At 43.5% G+C, this 26521-nt stretch overlaps 1 protein-coding gene across 1 annotated transcript; it reads right to left on the bottom strand.

The window, feature by feature from the left end:
* Positions 1-26161, bottom strand: UBE2V2 (ubiquitin conjugating enzyme E2 V2). Its single transcript, XM_040354172.1, has 4 exons — positions 26053-26161; positions 15731-15876; positions 5327-5452; positions 1-610 (listed from the first exon to the last, which is right to left on the bottom strand). Exons 1-4 carry the CDS (start codon positions 26066-26068, stop codon positions 464-466), a joined length of 435 nt encoding a protein of 144 aa, XP_040210106.1. The 5' UTR covers positions 26069-26161; the 3' UTR covers positions 1-463.
* Between the last annotated feature and the right edge of the window lie 360 nt (positions 26162-26521).

Below are 26521 nucleotides of genomic sequence, written 5' to 3'. Positions count from 1 at the left end.
TCAATTGCTATAGGCCTAGATTTATTTATGACAATGTAACACACGTAAAAACAAAAAGAGAATAAATTTGAAAACATGAACTGCTACTTTTTAAGAAAATAAAATGCCCAGAAGGTGTGAATCCCAACAATCAAGCAAGATTACAACAAGAAAAGCAAAATCACTTCATTGCAACCTCTATACTCCTATGTGTTCCTGTGCAGGTGTATGGAGGTTGGACTGCAACAGATCTGTTGCATAATATGTCCATGACCAATGGGAGTCAAAAACTGGGAGTCCAAGCCAACAATGAGAATTCATGTGCAAATTGTGCCCAGTTTAGGTTTGTCGGGGCTGAAAGGGGTTCCCCTCTCAGAGCTGGAGAGGCAGAGGCATGCAATATAAGACATTGCAGGCCTTCTAAAATTCATGGAGGGGGATGGGGGGGGGGCTAGGAAGAAGTATTGAAACATTCCCAGATCAATTAATTGTTGTAAGTTTGTCCTTCCGGAGGCTGCGGAAGCTTCATATTTTCTTTGGACATCATCATGCGTCTAAGTTCTTGGAGAACAATTTTAATGCTATATGTACGTTGCCACTTGGCTAAAACAGGTATGCATCGTGTATCCACCTGAAAAAAAAGAATATATATATATGGTTATTTCATCAGACAGCAAGCGTTATAAGAGTAGGACAATGTTCAGAATTAAAACTAGAGATTGTCTTAAAATAACTACACCTTTGAAGTTGGTTTCAAACAGAAGCTGCCAGAGTGGTAAAGCGTTAAGACAGGTGACTGTTCCCGACTACAGTAGGGGCCAATGTAATGCACAAGTCACATCACATGGCTTTTTTTTTTTTTTTACAAACAGTACACTTTATTCATGGTGCTGTATAGTGCTATGAAATGCTATACAGTGTGCTGCAATAAAATGCAGCATGTCCATGTTTAATATGTTAAAACCTAGATCTAAGGGCCAGTTCACATCAGAACACAGTCCAGGAAAAAAGCCTTCAGTGTGTGTTACCCAAGCAAGCAGTGTTCAAAACACTATCTTTGTGGTCTACTACAGGGGCCAATAGATTAATGGCACCCCAAATGCAGATTGCAAACGCAGGGTGTTTGCGGGCACCAGATTGCTGGGTATCACATGGTGAATTTGTACCTGGAATTCATCTTTAAAATAAAAGAACCTTATAATCCATACTGGCATCGGCTCACTACTTGGTAAAACGTAAACATGTGAACAGAAGACCACATGGCAGCCTTACAAATCTGAAAAACAGATGCTGAAAAACCCAAAAAGCACCAACTGATCTGGAGATGTGTTTTTGAACAGGAAACCGTAAAAATGTGTCCCTTATTCTATAGGCTTAGATGGAGTTGTCCAATCCACCCGGCGACAGTGGAATGAGAACCAGGCTGTCCGCTAAGGGAACCCTTAAAAAAAAAAAAAAAAACACTTTCAGACTAAGGGGAGCTGTGGCTGAGAAATGGATGAACAGTCCATGCCACATCCAAACAATTGAGGGAATCATGCAGCACAACAAAGGGGAGAACAAGGTCCTGCTTATGGTGAAAAGAAACCAAGCCTTGGGCTACGAGAAAACCTCTGTGTAGGACAAGAAAGGATTTTTACTTGGAAACATACTTTACAGAGGTCATAGTAATGAAGAAGACAGCCTTGTGAGTAAAAAAGTAGACAGGAGGTTCAAAGAGAACCAACAGAACCAGGTTGAGATCCTATGGCATGGGGGGCATACAGGGCGATTAATGTTAAGGACATCTGTAGGAAAGCCTTTACTAGGGCTGAGATTTGATGGTTACTTAAGGCTAAATATTGATTGATACCAGACTGGAGAAAAGACAGGATTCGTCCGACAGAGTATTTTCTAGGATTACATTTTTCTGCCATGCACAATGAGAAATATACTATACAGGTGCAGCAGTAGACTTTATTAAGTACATTTTCAAGCCTTTACAATTATAGGGATAACGGACCCTGAAAAGTCCCTATCCTTGATGACCTCGGCTTCAACAGTCAGGCAATCAGCAAATCGAGAACTAGGATGGGTAAACTGGTCCCTGGGATAGAAGATCTTGGAGGGCCCATGGAGAGCCTGCCAGGAGTCTGGTGCAATGGGAATAACTGTTCTGCCCTTCATCTCGATCTTGTAGAAAGGGGTTTCGGGGCGGCATAGATCAGGTTGCACTGATCCCACGAGTCAACAGGGAGCCCACTGTAAAGGCTAAAAGGACCCTCATGCCAAAATGCAAGGTTGGTTGGCTTGCAGACTACAGCGTTTGAGCATGAAGTGGAGAGCCTGGAGTATTAGAAATCCCCTGAACTTTTGTAGGGTCTGCACAGTGCAAGATATGTACACTGACAGAGTCTGCCTGTCTCAGAAGACGGTTGTGCAGCAGAAAACCCAAAGAAAATGAAACAAACTGTAAATGCTGTGTGCACCCTGCAGAATGCACATAGATTTTAGTTGATAAGCCTGAGCAGTGGCTGCAGGTAACATGAGGTATATAGGGAAAACACCGCAGTGAATCAATAAAACTTCACAGGTATGTGAAAAGCTCACCACCGAGTATAGAGGCCGCTTACCAGAGGGTAAGCCCGAATCAACATTCGGCTGTAACCCAGCCACAGCCTTTGATCTCCAGAGGAACAGGGACACTGACGTGGACTCACACAGGGTTGAAGTTCCAGGTGCTAGGCTCCTTCCGTGCTCATACGTTCCATAAATCAAATATAGGTAGAGAGAAGAAGCACCATAGAGTACTCCGTAAACACTACATATTTTTTTATACTACAACAGTACACGTAAAATCTTGTATAGAAAAATATGCCGGCCGGCAAAAAAGAGCCCTCCCTCCTCAGATCAGCGTGGTGACATCACAAGATTTTACGTGTACTGTTGGGAGTATAACTTACTTTTTAATAAATGTAATAAATTACGGAGTTGCACTATGGTCCTCCTCCTCTCTACCTATATTTGATTTATGAAACGTATAAGCACGGAAGGAGCCTAGTACCTGGAACTTCAACCCTGTGTGAGTCCACGTCAGTGTCCCTGTTCCCCCAGAGAAGGTGTCTTACCCAAAGTGTCAATTATCCGGAGTACTACTATTACAGCTTAAGCCTCCTGTCAGTGGAGGGCCTTTGTGGACTTTGTTTGGCGCAGCTTTATTTTTTCCCTATATGCCATTTGTGTTTATCTCACTTAAAGCGGTAGTTCACCCCCCCCCCCCCCCCGACACATTTTACCATCGAGACAGGCATTGTAGCGCGAGCTACAGTATGCCTGTCCCGATTTTTTTAACCCCGTACTCACCTTGTAGTCCTCCATCGTAGATTCCGGCTCCCGCGGGGAATGGGCTTGCCTATGGAGAGGGAGGATGATTGACGGCCGGCCCTGGCACGTCACTCTCCCCGAAGACAGCCGGAGTAGGTCTCGGCTCTTCACGGCGCCTGCGCACAGGCTATGCGCACGCGTCGTGAAGACCAAGCCTATTTCGGCTATTTCCGGAGAAGCGTGACGCGCCAGAGCCGGCCGTCAATCATCCTCCATCTCCATAGGCACGCCCATTCCCCGGAATCTTCGATGGACGACTACAAGGTGAGTACGGCGGTAAAAAATTCGGGACAGGCATACTGTAGCTCGCGCTACAATGCCTGATTTTAAGGTAAAATAAAAAAAAGAATTTTTTTTCCCGTCGATAGGGTGAACCCCCGCTTTAAGCTGCTGCCTTTTCAGTTAGTAATTTAACACAGCGCGGTCTTTTTTCCCCCCATTTATAGGTAACATGGGGTGATTATAGAATGAAGAAATGTGTTTCTTGGGATCCTGACCCATGACAACCTCCACCAGGTATAACGATTCAAGGCTGGGGATGGAATCGTGGAATTGAAACTTTAAGGCTTGGCAGAGTTGGAGGTAATGGAAGATGTTGTGATTAGGCACACCAAAAACATCTTTCAGAGCTTGAAACGTTTGGCTATGACCTGTGAGTAATATAACCCCCATCTGGGGACAGTCAACAACTCAGGCAGCTGCGGGTTGTTCCAAAACAGAGTGTGGGTATGGAATATGGGGGCCTTGGAGATGGACATAGCCAGCTGCCAAATTTTACAATGCTGGAATATCATATATGACTCCTGTTGCCCACGTGAGGCAACTCATCGGTACCACATAGTAAAAGTCGAAAGAGGTGGACTACCAGGCTAGAGACAGAGGAGCATACAAGGTTAGAATACCTGTCTCCGTCTTCCTGATTGTAATAGAAAAAAATAAGAAAGCTGTCCATGGATTTGAAGATATGTGTAAGGATTCATAGAGGGCATGCCAAAAAAGGTAAAGAAATTACCAAATTAATATATCCCCCCCAATTCCAATGGGAATTCAGGACCTGGTCTGGCTTTTAGTTTTTAGGTCGTATAGGGGTTCTAGATTAAGGCCTATATAATCCATGAGAGATCGTGAAATTTGTACGCCAGGGTATCTAATCCTGCTGGCTGACCAGGGGGAGTGCTGCTTGGTCTGCAAGTCCAGTGAAAGGATTTGGGACTTGGACCAATTATTCTACAATCCGGAAAAATGCCCCAAATTGTTTAATAAACTGCAGAGCTGCCTGGAGCGAAGGGCCATCGTCCCCCAAGTACACAAGCATATCATCCACATACAGAGTGAGGTCGTCGGTCACCCGTCCCATGCGGAGACCTTTAATGTCCGGATGTGCCCTAATGGCAAGGGGCTTTTCCTGAGTCTGCAGATGTGGATTAATCCTGGATGCCTTGATATCTTTACCACCATTGGAGGATTGCTAGCCCTCATCCCAATGTTTAAAAGGGATATGCATGCAAGACCTTGTTGATTAGTTGGCCATTCTCTCATTTGAAAAAAAATCATTTACGAGAGGTGGTGGTACTCACTGGAACACAAAATACTTGTGGAAAACACTAAAGGAATGAGATTGCGGTTATTTTTTGGGGGATTTATGGACATAAGTGTATTGAAAAGATAAGATATTTGGTCACATACACGTCTTAACACATGATATTTTCACACACTGGTGGATAATGTTTATCATTACTGCTTTGAATGCTTATTTTTTTTATGAATAATATTTGTATATGTTTTTACACCATGTTTGTATTATCATTCAAGGAATGCCTTGAATTTATTTTGGGAAGTGTTAAATTGGTGGGTTAAGGTCAGCTTACATCACACAGTAGTGGCTGGCAGATGGAAACACAGGGTCATGTTTATTTGTATCTTTATAAAGATGACAGTCTTAAAGGGAACAAGGAAACAGAATATCTTAATATGCTTTACTTACCACGCCATTGGAATTATTTATTCCATTCATGTTTATTTTTGTTACAAATCTAACTGTAGGAGAGGCTTCTGGGTATTTAGGTCCACATTCTATTCTCAAACTGTATATTCTATTTTCATAATTTGTCTGTAAAGAAAAAAAAAATCCTCCAATTAAAATTAACATTCATTTTAACCAAGTTCAGAAATAGTCAAAATAAAAAGTTGCTAATGTAGCATTAAACCCATTTAACCTCTTGACCACTGGGCACTTAAACCCCCTTCCTAACCAGACCAATTTTCAGCTTTCGGTGGTCTCACAATTTGAATGACAATAACTCAACAACATTGTGCCCATCTGAAATTTTTGTCTTTTTTTCCCCACAAATAGAGCTTTCTTTTGGTCGTATTTGATCGCCTCTGGGTTTTTTATTTTTTGCGCTAAAAAAGAAAAAAAACTGACAATTCTGTAAAAAAAAAAAATCTTGTTTGTCATATTAGCGGGTATTGCAGAGTATGGGGGGGCTATTGCAGAGTATGGGGGGGGGGGCTATTGCAGAGTATGGGGGGGGGGGCTATTGCAGAGTATGGGGGGGGGGCTATTGCAGAGTATGGGGGGGGCTATTGCAGAGTATTGATTTTATTGCAGAGTATTGCGCAGGGAAGGATGGCTGGATCTGTGACAAATGCAGTCACAGATCCAGCCACAGCAGCTGCTGCTGCTTCCGTTCTCCCCCCCTCTCCTCTCACACTGTACCGATCGGTACAGAGAGGAGAGGGAGGAACCGGCGTCATTACATGACGCCGGTTTGTTTACAAGTGATCGCTCGGTCATTTGACGGAGCGATCACGTGGTAAACCGCCGCTATCAGCGGCGATTTACCGCGATCTGTGATGTGCCGGGTCTTCTAGACCCGGCGCTCACAGATGATTCCGGGAGCGCGCCCCAGGGGGCGCGCGAGTGAAGGATTCTGGGAGGACGTCCCAGGGACGTCCTCCCAGAATAACTCCACCGCGCTGTAGACGTCTTTTGTCTATGGCGCGGTGGGGAAGAGGTTAAAGTAAATTCCTGTTTTATTTTTTATTTTTTTTAAAGGGTGGCAATGGTCAGGTTTACATCCCTTCTTGGAAGATTTAATTTCCATTTTCTACCCAGGGATAAACTCATCAGGAGAAGTAGCGAGTGGGCACAACAGCAATTAAAATAAATAAAAAGGAATTCAGACATCCATGAAAATGACATATCTTAGAATACAATACAGGACACAAGCTGGCTATTCATAGACCCTGGGTTATAGGCTGCTACCATCAGGTAATTGGACACTGGAAAAACTTCTGGACATACGTATCCCTTAGATCAGTGGTCATCAACCCTGTCCTCAGGGCCCACTAACAGGCCAGGTTTTATGTATTACCTTGGGGAGATACAGACTAGAATACTGCAATCACTGAGCAGCAAATGATATCACCTGTGATGTATTTCAGTTATCCTGCAAACCTGGCCTGTTAGTGAGCCCTGAGGACAGGGTTGATGACCACTGCCTTAGAGTACTTTCATACTGGGGCTGGGGTCCGTTAGCAGTACCATTGTTTTAGCGGCGCTTTTCTGCAACTAGCTGGGCGCTTTTAACCCCTGCTAGCGGCTGAAGGGTTAAATGCGCCCATGTTGCAGGCGATTCAGCAGGCGCTTCCAAAACCGCCCCAAAGCTGCTGCTTGCAGGACTTTCTCCCCGTCCCGCTTTCACACTGGGGAGGCATGAGAGGCACTGTACAGGTGCCATTTTTAGCGCTAAAATGCCTAAAAAGCGCATCAGTGTGCAAGGGGTCTTATCATACCCCTATAACCCTACCCCACTCGGAGACCTCTATTTTTTAATCACGCAAACAGAGAAAAAGGTGTCCTGTACTTCAAGAATTTATAAGCAAGTCAAAATTCCTTCCATCTTAATTGTACAGTACAGAATCCAGCCAACATAACATACAAAAGGTCAAAAACCCAACTCAGAGTGCCTCTGAAAAACCTTGTAGCCGAAAGCTGCATCCATTAATGCCTGGACATCCACCTGGTATACTTTGAGAGAAAGTGCAAACTGAAGACTAGGTGGCAGCCTTACAAAACTGTACAACAGTTACTTGATGTTGGAATCCCCAGGAAGCCTCTACGATCTCATGTAGTGAACCCCTGTGGGTTTGGAAGCAGGGTGTCTTTCGAGACCCTGTTGGCAAGACAAAAGGAGAATCTGTTTTTTCAGATAGAGGCCATGGCTACTGAAACCCTTGGCAGTGCCCAGACATACAATGGAGATAATCTTCTCTTTCGAAATACTTAAGAGCAGAGCTGGGCCTGCCAGAGTAAGAGCCCTTAAAAACTTTTTACCAGAAAAAACTTTAAAAGAAAAACTTTCAATTAGTAAAGTGAGATATCTTAAGTGGTTGTAAAGGCTCAAGGTTTTTTACCCGCATTCATTCTATGCATGATTTTCTTTTTTGGGGACACACACACACACTCTTCCCCATACATTGGCTCCCACTACTGTCAATCACAGCCAGTAAGCCAATGAAGAGAAAGTGGGGGGCCCCAAAAAAGCTGCTTGCTATGGGGGGCACTTGGCAAGAGGGAGGGGGGGGGGGGGCAGGCGTGCCGACGGGGGACACGAGAAGAGGCGGATTGGGGCTGCTTTGCGCGAAACCACTGCACAGAGCAGGTAAAAGTATAACATGCATGTTATTTGTCCTCAAAAGCTTTGCCAGTGTACAATAACCTGAAGGCACCAACCTATAACCCAGGGTCTAGGAATATTCAGCCTGTGTCCCGTATTCTACAATTAAGATATTCAATTTAAATGGTACAGATTACTCCCCTAAAACGTTGCCATACTTTGATATGTATAAACTTTTTTTTTTTTTTTAACACTACTGTGGGATATAGAAGGGCTCTACTTGATTTGCTGCAACTTGCAATAACAAACAGAAACTCAGTGTGCAGTTAGAGAAAGCAATTTCAGTACAGGAGAGAAGCCTGTACAACTGTGCAAGACTGAAGACAAGGCTGGAGTTCAGTTTTAAACGCAAACTTCTCCACAAAACATGCTCTTCGGTCTATATCCGATTTAGGGGCTCACTTCTTACAAAAAAGCATATTTATCAACTCCTTATTATGCTTTGCTACACATATCGTGTCACACTCCGTTCAGAAAAATTGGGTAACAGTGTAGTGCTGGCTTAGTCCCGTGGAGTTCTAACTGCTTAACAAAGCAGAAGGAGATCTGTGATTAGGAGTCATAGTGCGACTTTTTACAGGTGAAATTACCTGGTCCTGCACCTTGTGTTTTTTCTTCTCCAAAAAGAACAGACTTTTTTTTTATATATTTTCAGTCTCCAGCTGCTTTTTAAATAAGCCCTTCAAAACACACAGGATAGCAAGAAAGGGAAAGGGATAGCAAGAAAGGGAAAGGGATGCCCCCCCTAAAAGTAATCCTAACTAACTGGGAGAGATGTTCAGTAGATATCTATGCGATTTTCCCAATGTCCCTTGTCGTGTGCTGGAAGTGACAATAAAAAAAAAAAAAAAAAAAAAGAGAGAATAATGCCATCTAGTGGGCTATCCCAGGGATCTCACTCTTTGGGAACCAAACTCTCAATTTAATACAAAGTGACTCGCTGCCTCATCATAACCATACCCTTGGGATTACCAAGTGTCTCTAACTTCACTTCTATATCAATTCAATTACAGCAAGTGTTTTTTCTCCCCAATAAAACTATCATGACACTATACTATCCCCATTTTATGTCAATATGTGTTTACAACAAGGGTAGACAAAGCCCAGCCCACCAGCTATTATAAAACTACAAGTTCCATGAGGCATCACAAGACCCTGAAACCACAAGCCTGACTCCCAGAGGCATGATGGGACCTGTAAAAGAAAAGATGCGACCCAACACCAGAGTGACACACCCTCCATCCCTAATATACATAACACACAGATGGAGAGTAATGGGACGTCACCATGACAGATACTGCAAAACATATATGCATATAAAGATATGTTTTATTAATCAAATGCAAATACAATAGTAAAACAATACATATTCTGGTCATAACATTTAATATATCGTATGCAACATAGCTGCTATATGAACAAAAGAAGATACACATATAAATATGTTTAAACTCTATATAGCTGGGTAGGTAAAAAGTATGCAAGGGCCAAAGTATTATGCATTATATAGTGAGCCAAACTTGAACAAGCACTCTCAAGAATCTCTACGCGTTTCATGGCTTGTGCCATGCCTCAACTCCGTGGATATACATTCAGTCTTGGGCTCCATCCATTTCGACACTAGTCAAGCAGTTTCTAGCCGATTTGTAAGTATAGATTCCACACAATTTTTTTTTCTCCCCCCTTTAGGAGTTGAATATATTAAAAATTTCTGTTTCTTGTTTGTTCCTACAGTTTATCTCTGTCCCTAACTCCTGATGAATGGTACAAGCCCTGAAACACATTCAGTTTGAGGGTGCTCGGTCAAGTTTGGCTCACTATTTATAGACTATATTATATTTTGGTTGTGCATATTTTTTGTTATACCTACCCAGCTATAATCAAGTTTAAACATATCTATACGTGTATGTTCTTTTGTTCATATAGCTGCTATGTGACCACAATATGTATTGTTTTACCATTGTATTTTTCAATGCATTTGATTAATAAAACATTTATAGACATATGTTTTGTGCATATCGGTCACGGTGACACCATTCACTCAAAGTGCCACTACTCTCCTTCTCGGTTCTTATGATGGGACCTGTAGACCACAACAGCTGTTGAGCTGAAGTTTGCTCACCCCTGGTTTAAACATTATTAAAGACAGACTGAAACCCGACAATGAATCTATCCTTTCGCCAATTTTTTTTTACTTAAATGTACTTGCAATTTAGTTTTAAATAAATTTAATTTTGCGCACCATCATGTAATACTATTCCACTTTGCCTTTTAAATAATATTTTTTTACTTTTTCAGGAGTTATTTTACTTGTTTAACAACAATTTTTTTTTTATCTGTGAGCAACCAAACACTGCTCACTTGATGTCTGTGTGTCAATTCAGCCACATCAGGATGGGTTACCAGGCACTGTCGCTTTATAGGGCACTTACAGGTCTCTTGCACACGGGTCTACTGTGCACAGGACAAACAGTTTTGCATAATTGCCAATGTATAATTCCTAGGCCCAGGGACAGCGTACAGCTTGTCAATGACAAGAATGTGTGCTGCTGTGCTCATGAATACAACAGTGCTTTTAAAAGTGAATACAGCATATATATGCAAAAAAAAAAATTATAATGCTCTTGCATTTGTCAATATGCTGTACTCCTGTTTATGATGGCACCGCCATATGCACAAGTACAGGAGTGCACAGCCATTTATGTCAATGGCAGGCTGTATGCTGCACCTGGGCTGGGAAAATACACTGGCTGTCTGGCTGAACCTGGCTTGTGTGCAAGAGCTCGAAGGGTCACATATCTGCGATCTCAGACTTTGCATGCGATTGGCACCGGCGGTGCCAATCACATGCAATGTCTGTGCAGTGCAAGTTCAGCCATACAGTATGGCTGAACTCGCCTTGGAGTCATAGGAAAATAATGCAGGGACTTTTTTTCCCCGCACTAGAATCGAATCAGATCACATGGGTGTTCTCATCTGTTATTGGGGGGGTCTGATGGAGAGGAGTTTGTGACCTGTGATGAGGATTTTTTTTGTTGGGGGGGGGGGGGGGGATTCCGATGGGGAGTCTGTGAAATACTAATACGTTTATGTTGATTAAAATTGTTATTTTAAGTATTGTTTTTTCCTGTTTTTTGCACTACAATCAAGATGTGTGCATAGGAATTTTTTCATTTTTTTTTTTTTTAATAGTCCAGCACCACAAAAGGCGGAGGGACCATGAACTGGCCCCCCCTGTTTAAAAAGTTTGAGGGCTCCTGCTTTAGAGTGAACGTTTAGAGCCTATGCACACCAATGCATTGTGTTAAAATGATAAGAAGCCCTGCAGCACAACACACAGTGGGGTGCCATTAAGAATGAATAGCACCACACTAGAGCTGCACGATTCTGTTCAAAATGAGAATCACGATTCTTTTGCTTAGACTAAAGATCACGATTCTCAAAAACTGAATGCCAGAAACCCCCCCCCAAATAAATAAATCTGATTTATCTGAAAATATGAATATGAATATAAAAAACAGACCAGTGATATGTCTATAATGTTAAAGACCATATAACTCCTATGAAAAAAGCAGAATCAAAGTTTGATTCTGCTTTTTTTCATAGGAGTTATATGGTCTTTAACCACCAAACCCCCGGACCATATTGCTGGTCAAAGACCAGAGCACTTTTTGCGATTCGACACTGCATCGCTTCAACTGATAATTGCGCGGTCGTGCGACGTGGCTCCCAAACAAAATTGGCGTTCTTTTTTCCCCCACAAATAGAGCTTTCTTTTGGTGGTATTTGATCACCTCTGCGGTTTTTAGTTTTTGCGCTATAAACAAAAATAGAGTGGCAATTTTGAAAAAAAAATGAATATTTTTCACTTTTTGCCATAATAAATAGCCCCCAAAAATTTATAAAAAAAAACGATTTTTTTTCCTCAGTTTAGGCCGATATGTTTTCTTCTACATATTTTTCGTCAAAAAAAAAAAAAAATCACAATAAGCGTTTATTGATTGGTTTGCGCAAAAGTTATAGCGTTTACAAAATAGGGGGTAGTTATGTCATTTTTAGTAATATTTTTTTTTACTAGTAATGGTGGCGATCAGCAATTTTTTTTCGGTACTGCGACATTATGGCGGACACTTTTGACACATTTTTGGGACCATTGGCATTTTTATAGCGATCGGTGCTATAAAAATGCATTGGATTACTATAAAAATGCCACTGGCAGTGAAGGGGTTAACACTAGAGGGCGGGGAAGGGGTTAAGTATGTTCTAACTGTAGGAGGTGGACTCACTAGGGAAAATGACTGATCGCTGTTCATACATTGTATGAACAGACGGTCAGGCATTTCTCTCCCTCACAGGACCGGGAGATGTGTGTTTACACACACAGCTCCCGGTCCTCACTCTAACGAGCGATCGCGTGTGCCCGGCAAAGATAGCGCCCACCGGGCATACGCACGGGAGTCGTGGGCGAACGGGGGGCTGCTGGGCGAGGCAATGTATAGCTACGTGCTCTCGCCCAGCAGAGCCGGCCTGCCGCCGTATAACTGCGGCGGCTGGTCGGCAAGCAATTAACATTATAGACATATCACTGGTCTCTTTTTTATACATCAGAAGCAGTACCGCCAGCAACCATTGGGTGGCACATGGATACACACAGTTGTACAGAACTGTGAGAAAGATTAATAGATCAGAAGCAGTACCGCCGGCAACCACTGGGTGGCGCATGGATACACACTACAGCTGTACAGATCTGCAAGAGAAGCCCAGGCATCCATCCAGCGGTGCAGGCTGCTGACGTCGGTTCCGATATCGGCGCCATTTGCGTTCCACGCTGGTTACGTGGAACTGGCCGTGAAACAGAAGAATCGCGGGTCATCCCGCGGAGAGATCGTGGGCGGGGAGAATTGAGATCGCGATTCTCTCCGCGATTAATCGTGCAGCACTAGAATGGGACCACAGGCATTCCAATATGCATTTATAGGTTTATTGTTGTTAGCCTTTTTACTCCCATAATAGTCATACATCTACTCCAGCGCTGTGGCTGCAGAGATTCAACTTTTCAATCCTGGGCTTCATAGTAGGCTGACCCTCCCACTCAGCAGTCAGTTTGAGGAAATTAAGGCTTTAGTCTAGTTCATCATTATCAGAAGAGAAACAAAAAGAAGATACAGTGAGGTTTGCCAAACTATTTAATTGTATGAGGGACTTTTCTTTTTAAAAAAGTTGTCAAGTCACTTTATATGCTGGCTGTCCAGTGCCCTTTGAGAGTGGGCTCCAACCAGGCTCACCTGCCCTCTGCCTACCAATCATAAATGGATGGGCTTCTACTATGGAGGCCCTCAAAATTTTGAGTTAGAACTTCAGATAATACTGGGGTGCCGTGAAGTGGCTCTGCAGCTTACGCATGTATTTACAAATGTGTGCAAACTATACCCCCGTTTTTAAGGCTTAAATGGGTTGTAAAGGTTAAAAAAAAAAAAAATCCCTAAATAGCTTCCTTTACCTTAGTGCAGTCCTCCTTCACTTACCTCATCCTTCTATTTTGCTTTTAAATGTCCTTATTTCTTCTGAGAAATGCTCACTTCCTGTTCTTCTGTCCAACTCCACACAGTATTGCGAGGCTCTTTCCCTGGTGTGGAGAAAGCCTCCTGAGGGGGCGAGCAGGAGTGTCAGGACGCTCTCTACTTTGCAGATAGAAAAAGGAGCTGTGTGTTAGTGGGCGTCTTGACACTCCGGCTCGCCCCCTCCACCCTCAAGAGGCTTTCTTCACACCAGGGAGAAAGCCTTGCATTACTGTGTGGAGTTACAGACAGAAGAACAGGAAGTGAGGATTTCTCAGAAGAAATAAGGACATTTAAAAAGCAAAATCAAAGGATGAGGACTGCACTAAGGTAAAGGAGGCTATTTTTCCCTAAAACATTTTTTTACCTTTACAACCCCTTAAATACTGTTAGACAAGATAATTTGGTTGGTTGCAGGCTGGTGGGAAAGTTGAGCTGAGAATTCTCTTTGGTTTCGTTTGGCATGCATCGCCCTTCCATGTGCTCCTTGCTGCAAAGGCCTATTATAGGCGGGGGCCGTGGTCATTTGTTTGGACTTTTTGCAAGAGTCACTTTAAAGCCCATCTTTCTAAAAATCAAAAACATAAAAATCAGCACTTACAGTTCGTATGATCTGCCCCTTGTACCAATTCTTTCAGGAGAAATATTCTTCTGTCATAACACCCTCCTTCCCCCCCGCCGCTGTCATCTTCTGGTGCAGTGAGGGTTAATAGAACTAAAGGGCTATCAAGAGCTGAACAATGTCTGCATTTCCTGCCATACTACAGTTTCTATGAATGACACAGGATCTCTGAATGGAGGAGGCAGAGCTTTCAAAAATCTGCCCACCCCATTCATAGATCCTGCGTCATCCATAAAAGCTTTAGTATGGCTTCTATAAATGGCAGATCTGGCAAGAAAAGACAGGCATAGTCAGACTCTTAATGAGCGCATTTGAGCGTTATTAGTTGTATTAACCCCTGCTGAACTGAAACATTACAGCAAAGCAGGGGGGGGGGGGGGGGGGAGAATAGGACGAAAGATTTTATCTAGAAGAAAAATCAGCATAAGAGAGACATCATACAAAGTTATGTACTGTAATAATAGGCACACACTAAATGACACAAAAACATACCGCAAAGACTGTAGCATTACTTTGATATAGATGTAATTCGGCTTATCTTTTGTTAAGTTTGGGATTGCGTGGAAAAATGTGGGAACGGTCAGGTTTTTTTTTGCCATTTATGTTGCACAAATATGTAGAACTTTCCATCACCACACCTTTGCTGCAGGAACAAAAAAATAATCATCTTTTTCAAAAGATATCCTGCTCCCTGATGTAAAAAAAAAAAAAAAAATATCTGCAAGAAATGTATGCTGTGGAAGTTTCTACAAGTCTATATATACACGGCACCATCCATCCAGTACACTTTAGCGCCCAGGAGCTATTGGGCATTTATTTGTATGGGATTGGACTACCACCACTTGCAGTGTTATGAAGATTTCCCTCGATTTCCTGTCCTGGTGACAACAGGAAACAAGGATGTCTCCTTATTAGGAACATAATAACAGAAACCTGACCAATTCTTTTCCACACTATCCAAAACTTCACCCGAAAAACTATTTTTAACATTAGATTGAGGCTCATTTTCTCTAGGGGAATCGAGTGTTTTTTTTAAATCGAAGCAGTACTTACCGTTTTGGAGATACATCTTCTCCGCCGCTTCTGGGTATGGGCTGCGGGACTGGGCATTCCTATTTGATTGACAGGCTTCCGACGGTCGCATACATTGCGTCACGAGTAGCCGAAAGAAGCCGAACGTCGGCGCGGCTCTATACAGCGCCTGCGCACCGACGTTCGGCTACTTTCGGAAAATCGTGACGCGATGTATGCGACCGTCGGAAGCCTGTCAATCAAATAGAAACGCCCAGTCCCGAAGACCATACCCGGAAGCTGCGGAGAACATCGCTCTAAAACGCTAAGTACTGCTTCGATTTAAAAAAAAAACACCCGATTCCCCTAGAGAAAATGAGCCTCAATCTAATGTTAAATTTTTTTTGGGTGAACCTCCACTTTAAGAATGTTTTGTCTGGAGTTTTAAGGCAATAAAGACTTGTATCAGAGGAAAATGAAAAAAGGACCGCTATGGAAAGCAGTTGGTGGCTCACTCTTGGGGGTCCAATGATCATTCCTGTCCATCTAGCAAGAGTCATATCTTCATCGTTTTCAAGGCCCCAGCTGACTGTACCATCGCCAACACCTTTCTGTCCATCTTCAAGCTCATCCAGTAATTGGAAATTGCGAGGAACTGTGACTGGAAGCAAAAAAAGAATATTAGTAGCCTCTGATAAAGAAACAATGGTTTAACTAGCTTTACAAAACACATTTTGAAATGTCTAACCACTGCAATCTGAGCACCTTTGTTAATCTGCACCACAGAAGTTAAAGAATATGTTACCCCAACATTTCATATTCCTGATATGTGCCTGCTGTACCATGTAATTGTATGAGAAGGTTATCCTGTTCTCTTTGTATTGCTCCCTTTGTGTGAAATCCCTGGTGTTCCTGCAAGTCCCTCTGCTTTCCTGACCACACTAGGTATGGGAGTACAGTGTGGTCAGTTTTCTGGCTGTGCTGGGAACTCAGCCTGCTCTCTGCCAATTACAAGACATGGGCTGAAATGCTCCTCCCCTGCACAACCACTCACTGGGAAGACAAATCTTTTTTTCCTCCCCCTAGCTCTCTGAGCTCCTATTGCAGATGAGCAACGAGGGTATGTGAAATAGAATATATATATATATATATTTTTTATGTATGTCGACCAATATTTTTCAGGGCCAATGACAATTTTTTAGCTGCCTTTCAGACAGATATCAGGTGCCAATGGTAACAGAATGACCCATGACACCCAGAGACTTTTGAAGGGTGAGGGGTACTCCTGTGCCAGCGTCACTAATAACTCTTGGGTGTAGGGTCATCCTGTGCCCCTTTTGGGCATAGGGTGACTGAGAAATATTAATTATAAATTACATGAGAAGGGACATATGTTGGATTGTTTTAGCATGGACAGTAATTCACAATATATTCTTTAATGTCTGCAAAGAACTAATTACAAGTTGTTGGCTTATTCTGACCCTACCGGTCAATAGTGACTCATTCCTCTGTGTAACATAGGCTGTTGATATGCTAATTGAGTCTGTACTGGGGTAAGGTGGATTTGAGCTTGGTAGACAGGCAGCCTGGCTCCTGGATCTCTCATTATGTATGCCAATACTGTTTTATGTGTGGAATGTACTTGTCAACTGTAGTAATTATGTCAGATCGGTGCCAAAACGTCTGACATAGAAATGTGTATTATACAGGTGAATCACTTATTGTCGGAGACGTAACGTCTGGGGGATAATTAACTCCTCCATGTAATTATCTAAAAGAATGTGATTGAAGCATTGAGTGATGTTGGGGGTGGAGAGTTTGATTGTTCCTGTGCTTACTGAAACATGCCTTGTAACTGTATATAAACCTGAGAGCTAACCATTAAAGATTCGTTCATACATTTTGACTCGGAGAACAGAGCTTGTCTCGTTATTCTGGGAAATGAAATGGATCGTGTCTGCTAGATTGTGGAGTGTCCGATAAGCTGTCGTGGTTGACGGAATGGGAATATCGTAAACGGTGGTGACCGTTACACCAATATTCTGTAGATTGAACATTTTTACAGTTTTTTTTATCACTTTATCATGTATACATCCAGGGCTGTGGAGTCGGTAGATAAATGTTCCGACTCAGACTCCTCAGTTTTATGTACTTCCGACTCCGACTCCTCTGTATTAATATGCGAATGTATTTTATACATTCCTTGAGGGAAAGAAACACAACCTACCACAGGACTACTGGCTGGGAAGCCAACAGTCTACTGCAGGGGTCTCAAACTCAAATTACCTGAGGGCCACAAGACAAGTTTCCATATCCCATGGGGGGCCGCATTGTTTGCCGACTCCGACTCCAGGTACCCAAAATTTCCCCCGACTCCGACTCCTCGACTCCGACTCCACAGCCCTGTATACATCCCTTGTGACAGTAATAGGCAGTGACAGGTACTCTTTATGGAGGGATCTGGGGTCTACCTCCAAACCCCTCCTCTGCACTTGAAAGTATTTAAAATGTCTAGATCTGCGTTTTTGAAAACTTGATTTTTTTTTTTTTTAAACTGGCGCCTTTAGGATGTTAGTAAACAAAGTGATGTTATGACATTGCTTCCGGGTTACTAGATCCAAGATCCAAACAAAGCCAATCTGGCTTTGTTTAGATCTTCGGCCAGCCAGCGGTAGGATGGGAGACCCGGGCGAAGTGGCTGGAGAGGACGGGCAGGGGACGACGTGCCCCTACATCAATGTTTTCTAGGATGTTGTCAGCTATGTAGCCACCAATGAAAGAACCCCCTCATTGTCCAGGAATGTCCACTGCCATATTTGGGTAATGGCATCAGCCAGCATTCCTGCCCCTTTCCCCACACATTCAGCTGTGGCACTGCATTACGAGTATTGGCACATTATTCTTAGTGCCTGGCAGGCACATGTGAGTGTAATATTCTCTATGCTTTTAATGAGTTTTAATAAAATGTTAGTGTTATGCCATGATCTTTCCTATGGTTTCCCCCCCCCCACCCTAACTACATGGGTGAGTGGACCCAGGATGCATAAATAGCGGTATACTGTATGGGAGATACCCTCTGAAAAAGCTTGTGTGACCCACCTCAGTGTAAGTTGGGGGGCACTGAAGGTGAAATGTGTGGTATATATCTGAATACATTAGGCACTTTTTCTGGAAATTTAAAAAAAGGGACCGTCACTAGTTTACATTCATGCACAGAAGCACTTTGAAGGTTTGGATGGACTTTTGTATATGCACTTTATGATAGTACATTTATATGATCGAGTGGTTTCCGATTATACACTTTAAAGGGGTTATAAAGGTACAATTTTTTTTTCCTAAATAGCTTCGTTTACCTTAGTGCAGTCCTCCTTCACTTACCTCATCCTTCCATTTTGCTTTTAAATGTCCTTATTTCTTCTGAGAAATCCTCACTTCCTGTTATTCTGTCTGTAACTACACACAGTAATGCAAGGCTTTCTCCCTGGTGTGTAGTGTCGTGCTCGCCCCCTCCCTTGGACTACAGGAGAGTCAGGACGCTCTACGTTGCAGATAGAGAAAGGAGCTGTGTGTTAGTGGGCGTCCTGACTCTCCTGTAGTCCAAGGGAGGGGGCGAGCACGACACTCCACACCAGGGAGAAAGCCTTGCATTACTGTGTGGAGTTACAGACAGAAGAACAGGAAGTGAGGATTTCTCAGAAGAAATAAGGACATTTAAAGCAAAATCGAAGGATGAGGTAAGTGAAGGAGGACTGCACTAAGGTAAAAAAATAAATTGTACTTTTACAACCCCTTTAATGATTTTAGATTTACATTTATTTGATTGGTATATGAGGTAAGCACAACCTTTTGTTATTGGTTTACGAATTGGTAAAAATGGGGCACCAATAGGGAGAAAATGTTTCACATGTATCTTACGGAACACGTCAATCCCTTTACATGCCGTATAAATGTATTATTCACATGAAAGATCATAAATGATGCAATTTATCTCGCCACAACCCTATCTTTCTTGGTTATTTGTTAGAATGTTAGAAAAAAAAAAATGACTTTAGTCAGCCCCTTACTAAACTGTGTACACTGTGGCCACTAAATAGACGTTGGGTTTTGTGGTGAATAGAATCTTTTCATAATTGAAGACTTAATGGCTATCGTCATTTCCAATTGTACACTAGAGCTCGCTCTACCAAGTCTTTATACTGAAAATATAAGCCGAGAGAAAGAAGCTCACGGGAAAGGGCACAAAGTACAGCAGATATTATACCCATAGAGCAGGAAATGGAGACGTGTATGAAGACAGCTATAGGATGTAGAAACTGCACAAGTTTAGGTTCTTTGTACACCTGCACATTCTGGTACAGACAAATGTAAAACCATACAGAGATATGTCTGCCATTATAGCACTGGAGCCGGATGAAGAAACCACAATATTTGTGAGCAATGCCATCAAATTTGAAAAGGTACTAAACCCCAAAACAAATGGAATATATTTCAGCTTACCAATTCTTAAAAGTGGAACTTTAGTCAGAAAATTAAGTCCTACTAGAAAATTTCATGCAGGTATAGCCATGTAAAAAAAAAAAAAAAAAAAAAAACCTCACCCCCTGCTCTGCACATGCTCAGTTGCTCTGTATTTTTAGGCACTGCTGCCTTTGTAGAGGCCAATCTGCTGACAGCCTTAAGGCTGCATTCACACCTGAGCGTAGGTCGTTCGGTCGTTTTTTCGCGCGTATTCATGCTTATTTGCGCGTTTGCATACAGCGGCGTCCGACGTTTTTGTACTTCGATGTTTTTTATTTTAGCCAATAGGAAAAATGATCATCTTTTCATCACTTGTTGCTATGTTGGTAGATTTTTTTTATCTTCTGCCTGGGTGAAATGTTCCATTGATTAAAGCGACAAAACGCCCGTAGCAAACGCTTGTTGTCACGCTGGTCGCTTGAATCGAGCGTTTCCATTACTTTCTATGGGAAATAGAAGCTCAAAAACGCCCAAACCGCCCGATTCGCGCGACAAAGAAGGGGTCCGGAACTTGTTTGAGCTTCAGGCGTCAGGCGTTTTGGAGTGGAGATGTGAACCATCTCCATAGGGAATAATGTATTTTTCCCCTCTAACGTTTTTGAGCGTCGCGCTTCAGGCGATAAAACGCTCAGGTGTGAATGCAGCCTAAAAGTGGTTGTAAACCTCAGTCATGAAATCTGAACAAAGCACAAAAGTATTGAGACGCCTGCCTTTACACACACATGACCTTCAGTAGCATCCCATGATGCCAGTCTTAGTCCATGGGTTTCAATATTGAGTTGGCCCACCCTTTGCAGCTATAACAACTCTTCTGGGAAGGATGTCCACAAAGAGTGTGCCTATGGGAACATTTGACCGTTCTTCCAAAAGCGCATTTGTGAGGTCAGGCACTGATGTGGATAAGAAGGCCTGGCTTGCAGTCTCTGCTCCAATTCATCCCAAAGGTGTTCTATCGGGTTGAAGTCAGGACATGTTCTTACACCCCAAACCTGCTCATCCCTGTCTTTATGGACCTTGTTTTGTGCAGTCATGAGGAAACAGCAAGAGGCATCTCCAAGCTGTTCCCACAAAGTCGGGAGCATGAAATCGTCCACAATGTCTTGGTATGCTGATGCCTTAACCACTTTACAACCGCTGGACAAAATACGTCCTCAACATTCAGGCATCATTCAGATATCACCGCCTTCAGCCGGCGATTCTGTGCACAATAAGAACGATCAAAGCGACAGTTCTGCCGCTTGATCGTTCTTATAAGCAGCGGGAGGGGACGTCCCCCCTCCATCCGGTGCTTCTCTGGCTCTCCCGTGTCATCGGGGGCCCAGAGAGCAAATCGGCCGGCGCTGGCTGGGGAAGCATAGAGATGACTGGTGACCAGATGGTCACCAGTCATCTCTACGACCGTCGGAGGCCCGGGCACGACGTTATGATGTCACGCCCGGTACCCGGAAGTAAACAAGGCCGCAATTGCGGCTGTCGGTGTGAGATCGGTGAATGTTTTTTCACCGATTTCATGCTTGTAAGCCTGGAGGAGAGATGTGGGGTCTTATTGTAGTCCAAGGGAAGGGTCAAGCACGACACTCCACACCAGGAAGAAAGCCTTGCATTACTGTGTGGAGTTTCAGACAGAAGAACAGGAAGTGAGGATTTCTCAGAAGAAATAAAGACATTTAAAAGCAAAATCGAAGGACGAGGTAAGTGATGGAGGACTGCACGAAGGTAAAAGGAAAAAAACAAAAGAAAAAAACAAAACAAAAAAGAGGGAGGGCGCACCGACCTAGTGCATTTATCATAAGAGATTTTTATTTTAATAAAAACAAGTAATTTATACTCACAAACGAGAGTTAGGATACAGCTTAATCAATTGGTCAGCTGTATCTTAACTCTCGTTTGTGAGTATAAATTACTTGTTTTTATTAAAATAAAAATCTCTTATGATAAATGAACTAGGTCGGTGCGCCCTCCCTCTCGTTTTTTTTCTCTTAGTCTATGCACACCCATGGTTCAGAGGAGGGCAGCAAGACCTGCGATCCTATCTCACGATTGGACTGCATTACCTCATAACAAAAACACCAGAGCGCAGGAGAATTTTTTGTATTGTTCCCACGGTAAAGGAAGCCATTTAGGAAAAAAAAAAAGAAAAAAAATTACCTTTACAACCCCTTTAATCGCTTCCCGTCCGGTCAATAGACAATTGACGTCCAGGAAGTGGTTGTGAAATCCTGACTGGACGTCCAGCAGGATAACATGCCGGCGCGCGGCGATTCTGGGCGGAGGCTCTTTACCACGTGATCAGCCATGTCCAATCACGGCTGATCACGATGTAAACAGGAAGAGCCGTTGATTGCTCTTCCTCATTCGCGTCTGATAGACGCGAGTAGAGGAGAGCCAATCGGCAGCTCTCCTGACAGGTGGGGTTCGCGCTGATTGTTTATCAGCGCAGCCGCCCCTCGGATGCCCACACTAAACCACAGGGAAGCCGCCAGGACCACCAGGGAAGGGGGGCAACATGTGGATGGCCAGGTACATCCCCCATGGCCATCCACATGTAAAAAAATAGGCACAATAGATGCCAATCAGTGCCCACAAATGGGCACTGACTGGCAACGGGCACTGATTGGCAAAATAGTAAACAAACAAGTGCCACCCCTTAGTGTCCATCAGTGCCACCCCTTAGTGTCTATACGTGCCACCCATATGTACCCAGTGCCACCCATAAGTGCACAGTGTCCAACAGTGCCACCTCATCGGTGCCCGTAATTGAAAAAGAAAACGTACTTATTTACAAAAAAAAATTCAGAAAAAAATTAAACGTTTTTCTTTTCTAAATTTTCGGTCTTTTTTTAGTTGTGCAAAAAATTAAAATCGCAGAGGTGATCAAATACCACCAAATGAAAGCTCTATTTGTGGGAACAATATGATAAAAAAAAATGTTTGGGTACAGTGTAGCATGACCGCGCAATTGTCAAAGTGCGACAGCGCTGAAAGCTGAAAATTGGCTTGGGCAGGAAGGTGCGCAAGTGCCTGGTATGGACGTGGTTAAGGGTTCCCTTCACTGGAACTAAGGGGCCAAGCCCAACTCCTGAAAAACAACCCCACACCATAACCCCCTCTCCACTAATTGATTTGGACCAGTGCACAAAGAAAGGACCATAAAGGAATGGATCAACGAGTTTGGGGTGGTGTCTATGGGAATGGTCAAACATTCCCATAGACACACTCCTAAACCTTGTGGACAGCCTTCCCAGAAGAGTTATAGCTGCAAAGGGTGGGCCAGCTCAATATTGAACCCTACGGACTAAGACCAGAATGCAATTAAATTTCATGTGCGTGTGTAAAGGCAGGCGTCCCAATATACTTTTAACAACATAGTGTTTATCTGTAGTGTTTACTAGTCTCTCTTCGAAGCTCTAAGAGTAATTTCTCTCTGGTGCTTAGTTCCCCTTAGCAGGAGTCACATCTGACAAGTTTTCCTGACACACAAGATACATTTGTGACTGGGAGAGAGCTCAGAACACAGCTCTGTAATTGTTCCTTCACTCCTGTTGGCTGTGTGGAAAGGGGGTGTATGCATTTCCTCCAATCAACTCTCACACACTGTAACTGCAGCCCTCAGCCCCCTCCTCTGTCTTATTGACAGATAGAGAAGGATTTTTAAAACAATTCTGCCCTTTTGAAGGGGTGTAGGGAAGATGAGACTGCAGCTAAACAATGAAAGAAAGAAAGTTACCACTCCAGGTGGATTGTGTTAGGATGATCAGTATGGTCTCAGGAGATCAAGGGTGCTGGCAATGCAGTTGTAGTTAGGAATTCAGATCTGGCAACCCCATTGGTTAATTAGTTTTGTCCTATCAGGGGTTAGCATTGATCACATGTCTTTGAAAGTTTGCTATATATTAGATGTAATGTTTTATAATTGTCAGCTATGATTAAGCACTAATTTATAGTGCGAAACGCGTCAGGGTTTTACTCCCATGTAGTGTGCTGTGACTTGTAGTGCATTTTTCCTTTTTTAAATAAAAAAAAAAGACAACCATCAAGGTTTTTTGGAGTGCGGCTATTTTCTTTTTCCATTTACTGCAGCTAAACAAGTAAAACTTATGTAGGAGGATTTGTTTCATCTCTGTGCATCACCTGAGGTCAGTCGCTTCACTGGGTATATGAGCAGGTTTACAACCACTTTGAGCCTGGGCTCACACTAGCGATGCAGGAACCAGTGCGACTCCATCGCCGGTTCCCACGTTACAGCGCTCCCGCAGGCACCTCACATTGCCTTCTGTGAACTGCTGCGGGTGTCAATACAATGTTAATGTACAGCACAATCATTTTGATAGCGTTATTATTAATGTAGATGCTACAGAACGTTTTTTTTTTTTTTTATCAAGTTGTTATTGGGTAAAGTTACAGTTAAATTTAGTGGCTGCATTTGTTTACTTTCCTCCCCCCTCTCTGTATTTTCACCTGGTGAAGCAGACAGTAAAGTCCTTCCTGTCTAAGGATATCTCCTGCCCAAACGAAGGAGAAAAGGAGACACCTTTGGACAGCAGCACTGTCAATATGTGGAGAGGCTAGTTTTATATGCGCTAGCAGATTTAGATGGACTTTACAGGCAAACTGAATCCAAATGCCAGTTAACACTTTATAAGCAGTTACAGCAACCGTTGTGTTCCATTTGAGATAAAGGTTTTACATAAATATATCAAAGCTGGCCCTTGTAAGTACTCCTGTCAGTTGTAAATGATTTGTGTCAACACTGACACTTTTGCTGAACAGCTTAGTCTGGTAACAGAAGCTGAAAAATAACAGACTAATTATGGGCCTACTGGGCATACATGCTTCCATTTGTTATTGGATTGGTGTGCGATTCGATTTGGCAAACAATCAAAAAGCAATAACTTCTCTTCCAATCGATTTAGACGCAATTTTCAATCTGATTTGATCAGAGTTGATTGCTGTACTAACTCCCCTTTTCTTACTCAAGCCCGATCCAGGGATGTGCACAGCGGCTCCAGCCGCTGTCTCTTCTCATTGGACTGACTGATAACAGCAGGATCCATTGGTTGCAGCTATCAATCAAACCCAGTGACAAGGGAGCAGGGAGCGAGATCAAGTCCAGCTGTCTCTGTCAATGGATACAGCAGTGGGACTCAGGAGTGAGCCTGCACGGGTGCCCTTAGGGAAAACGGCTTCAGGTGGGGGCAGCCGATAAAGAGAAGGAGCCTGGGAGTGCCAGCGGTGGACCCCAGAAGAGGAGGATCGGGGCTGCTCTGTACAAAACGATTGCACATAGCAGTCAAGTATAACATGTTGATTTTATTTTCATAAAGAGGGTTTACAACCACTTTCACACTATGAACAGCATGTGTATCGCACATTCCTGTTCAAATCACATCATTTTGAATGGGTTCAAAGCACACTGCATTGCACCAAATTTTGCATGCAGCAAATTTGGGACCACACTGCAACCGCATTCCCGTTCAAATCACATGCGATTCAGTGTGTTGTGATTTGAGCCCATTTATTTTAAATGGGTTCTAAACGCACCGTACCAAAGTTGTGCATGCAGCAATTTTGGAATTGCACTGCAACAGGATCGCATTGTACTTCGGTACCATGTGATCCGGTGCAACCTGTGTTTGGGGCGTGGTAAAGATCGCAGTTGAATGCTGTGTGGGAAACGTGCACGGATTTCCCGCAAAACATTAGTGTGAACCTACATGCGCAGCGATGTCATAGGCTAAGGCCAAATCGCATACCTTCTAAAAGGCGCAAATTTAGGCACTATACCTACAAGACTTATTATAAGCTTACCTGTGGGTTCAAATTCTAAATCTGAGTCTAGTATCACTTTAAGATCAGTAGTGCTTAGTCCTAAAGCAAGCCAGGCAATGCCAGTTATGGGTTATTATTTATTGGATATGGCAGCACAAGGCAGAAGCATTGCTGCAGAGGGGTAGGCAATGGTCATATGTGGAATACAAGAGGAAGGGTCTGCATACAGTAAACATATAAGAGGTGAATCAGCATCCAATGTCACCCAGATCACTGCTCTCATCTGTAGTAGGGTCACCTATACATGTGCCTGGCCTGTCAGGAGCCAATCACACGGCAGCTCTCTGCCCCCCGGGGCTGCCACTCACCGGACGCGATAGGCTGCGGTTCACCTGTATAGGCCAATGTGTGATTGTAGTGTGCCATGGCCAGAGAGGAGGAGGGGAGCCATAAGGGTCTATCAGAGGATGGATATAGATGGACGGATAGCGCTCATGACGTGATACCAAGCCTGTGTCTGCAGCATTCCCCCTGCCCGCCCCTCACCAACCTGTGTTCACCGCCATCTTCTCCGCCGCCCAGGACCGGAGGAGCCCACGCACTCCTGATGTCAGCACGTTCAACTCCCCCAGCCGGGTCGCGTCACTTCCGTCCCCACAAGATGGTCAGCCCCCTCCGCCGCCCAGTGTTCAGGGAAGGGGAATTGGCGGCGTGCATATGAATAGAAGGAGGGATGGATGACTCTCCATTCAGCTCGGCGCCCAGTCACCCTCCATAACACTGTGTGACTGTGCCAGTCCATGATGTGCCCTCCCTTTACAGTGCCACTTCTGTGCTCGGAATACACTTGTACACATATGCGGTGTCCCCTGAAACAGTTATCGCACCGAGGGCCGCCAGTGTTAAAAGCAGTCATGTAGATATATTGGCAAGCTACACATATAATACCCTCTATCAGGAAAGAAATGGCAAACCATGTCTGCGTTGGGGAATTAGTTTAGATGGTATAGCGCTCGCTT

This window comes from Rana temporaria, chromosome 5 (assembly GCF_905171775.1).
Source record: "Rana temporaria chromosome 5, aRanTem1.1, whole genome shotgun sequence".
NCBI classification, from domain to species: Eukaryota; Metazoa; Chordata; class Amphibia; order Anura; family Ranidae; genus Rana; species Rana temporaria.
This window is presented reverse-complemented; position numbering and strand designations above follow the sequence as displayed.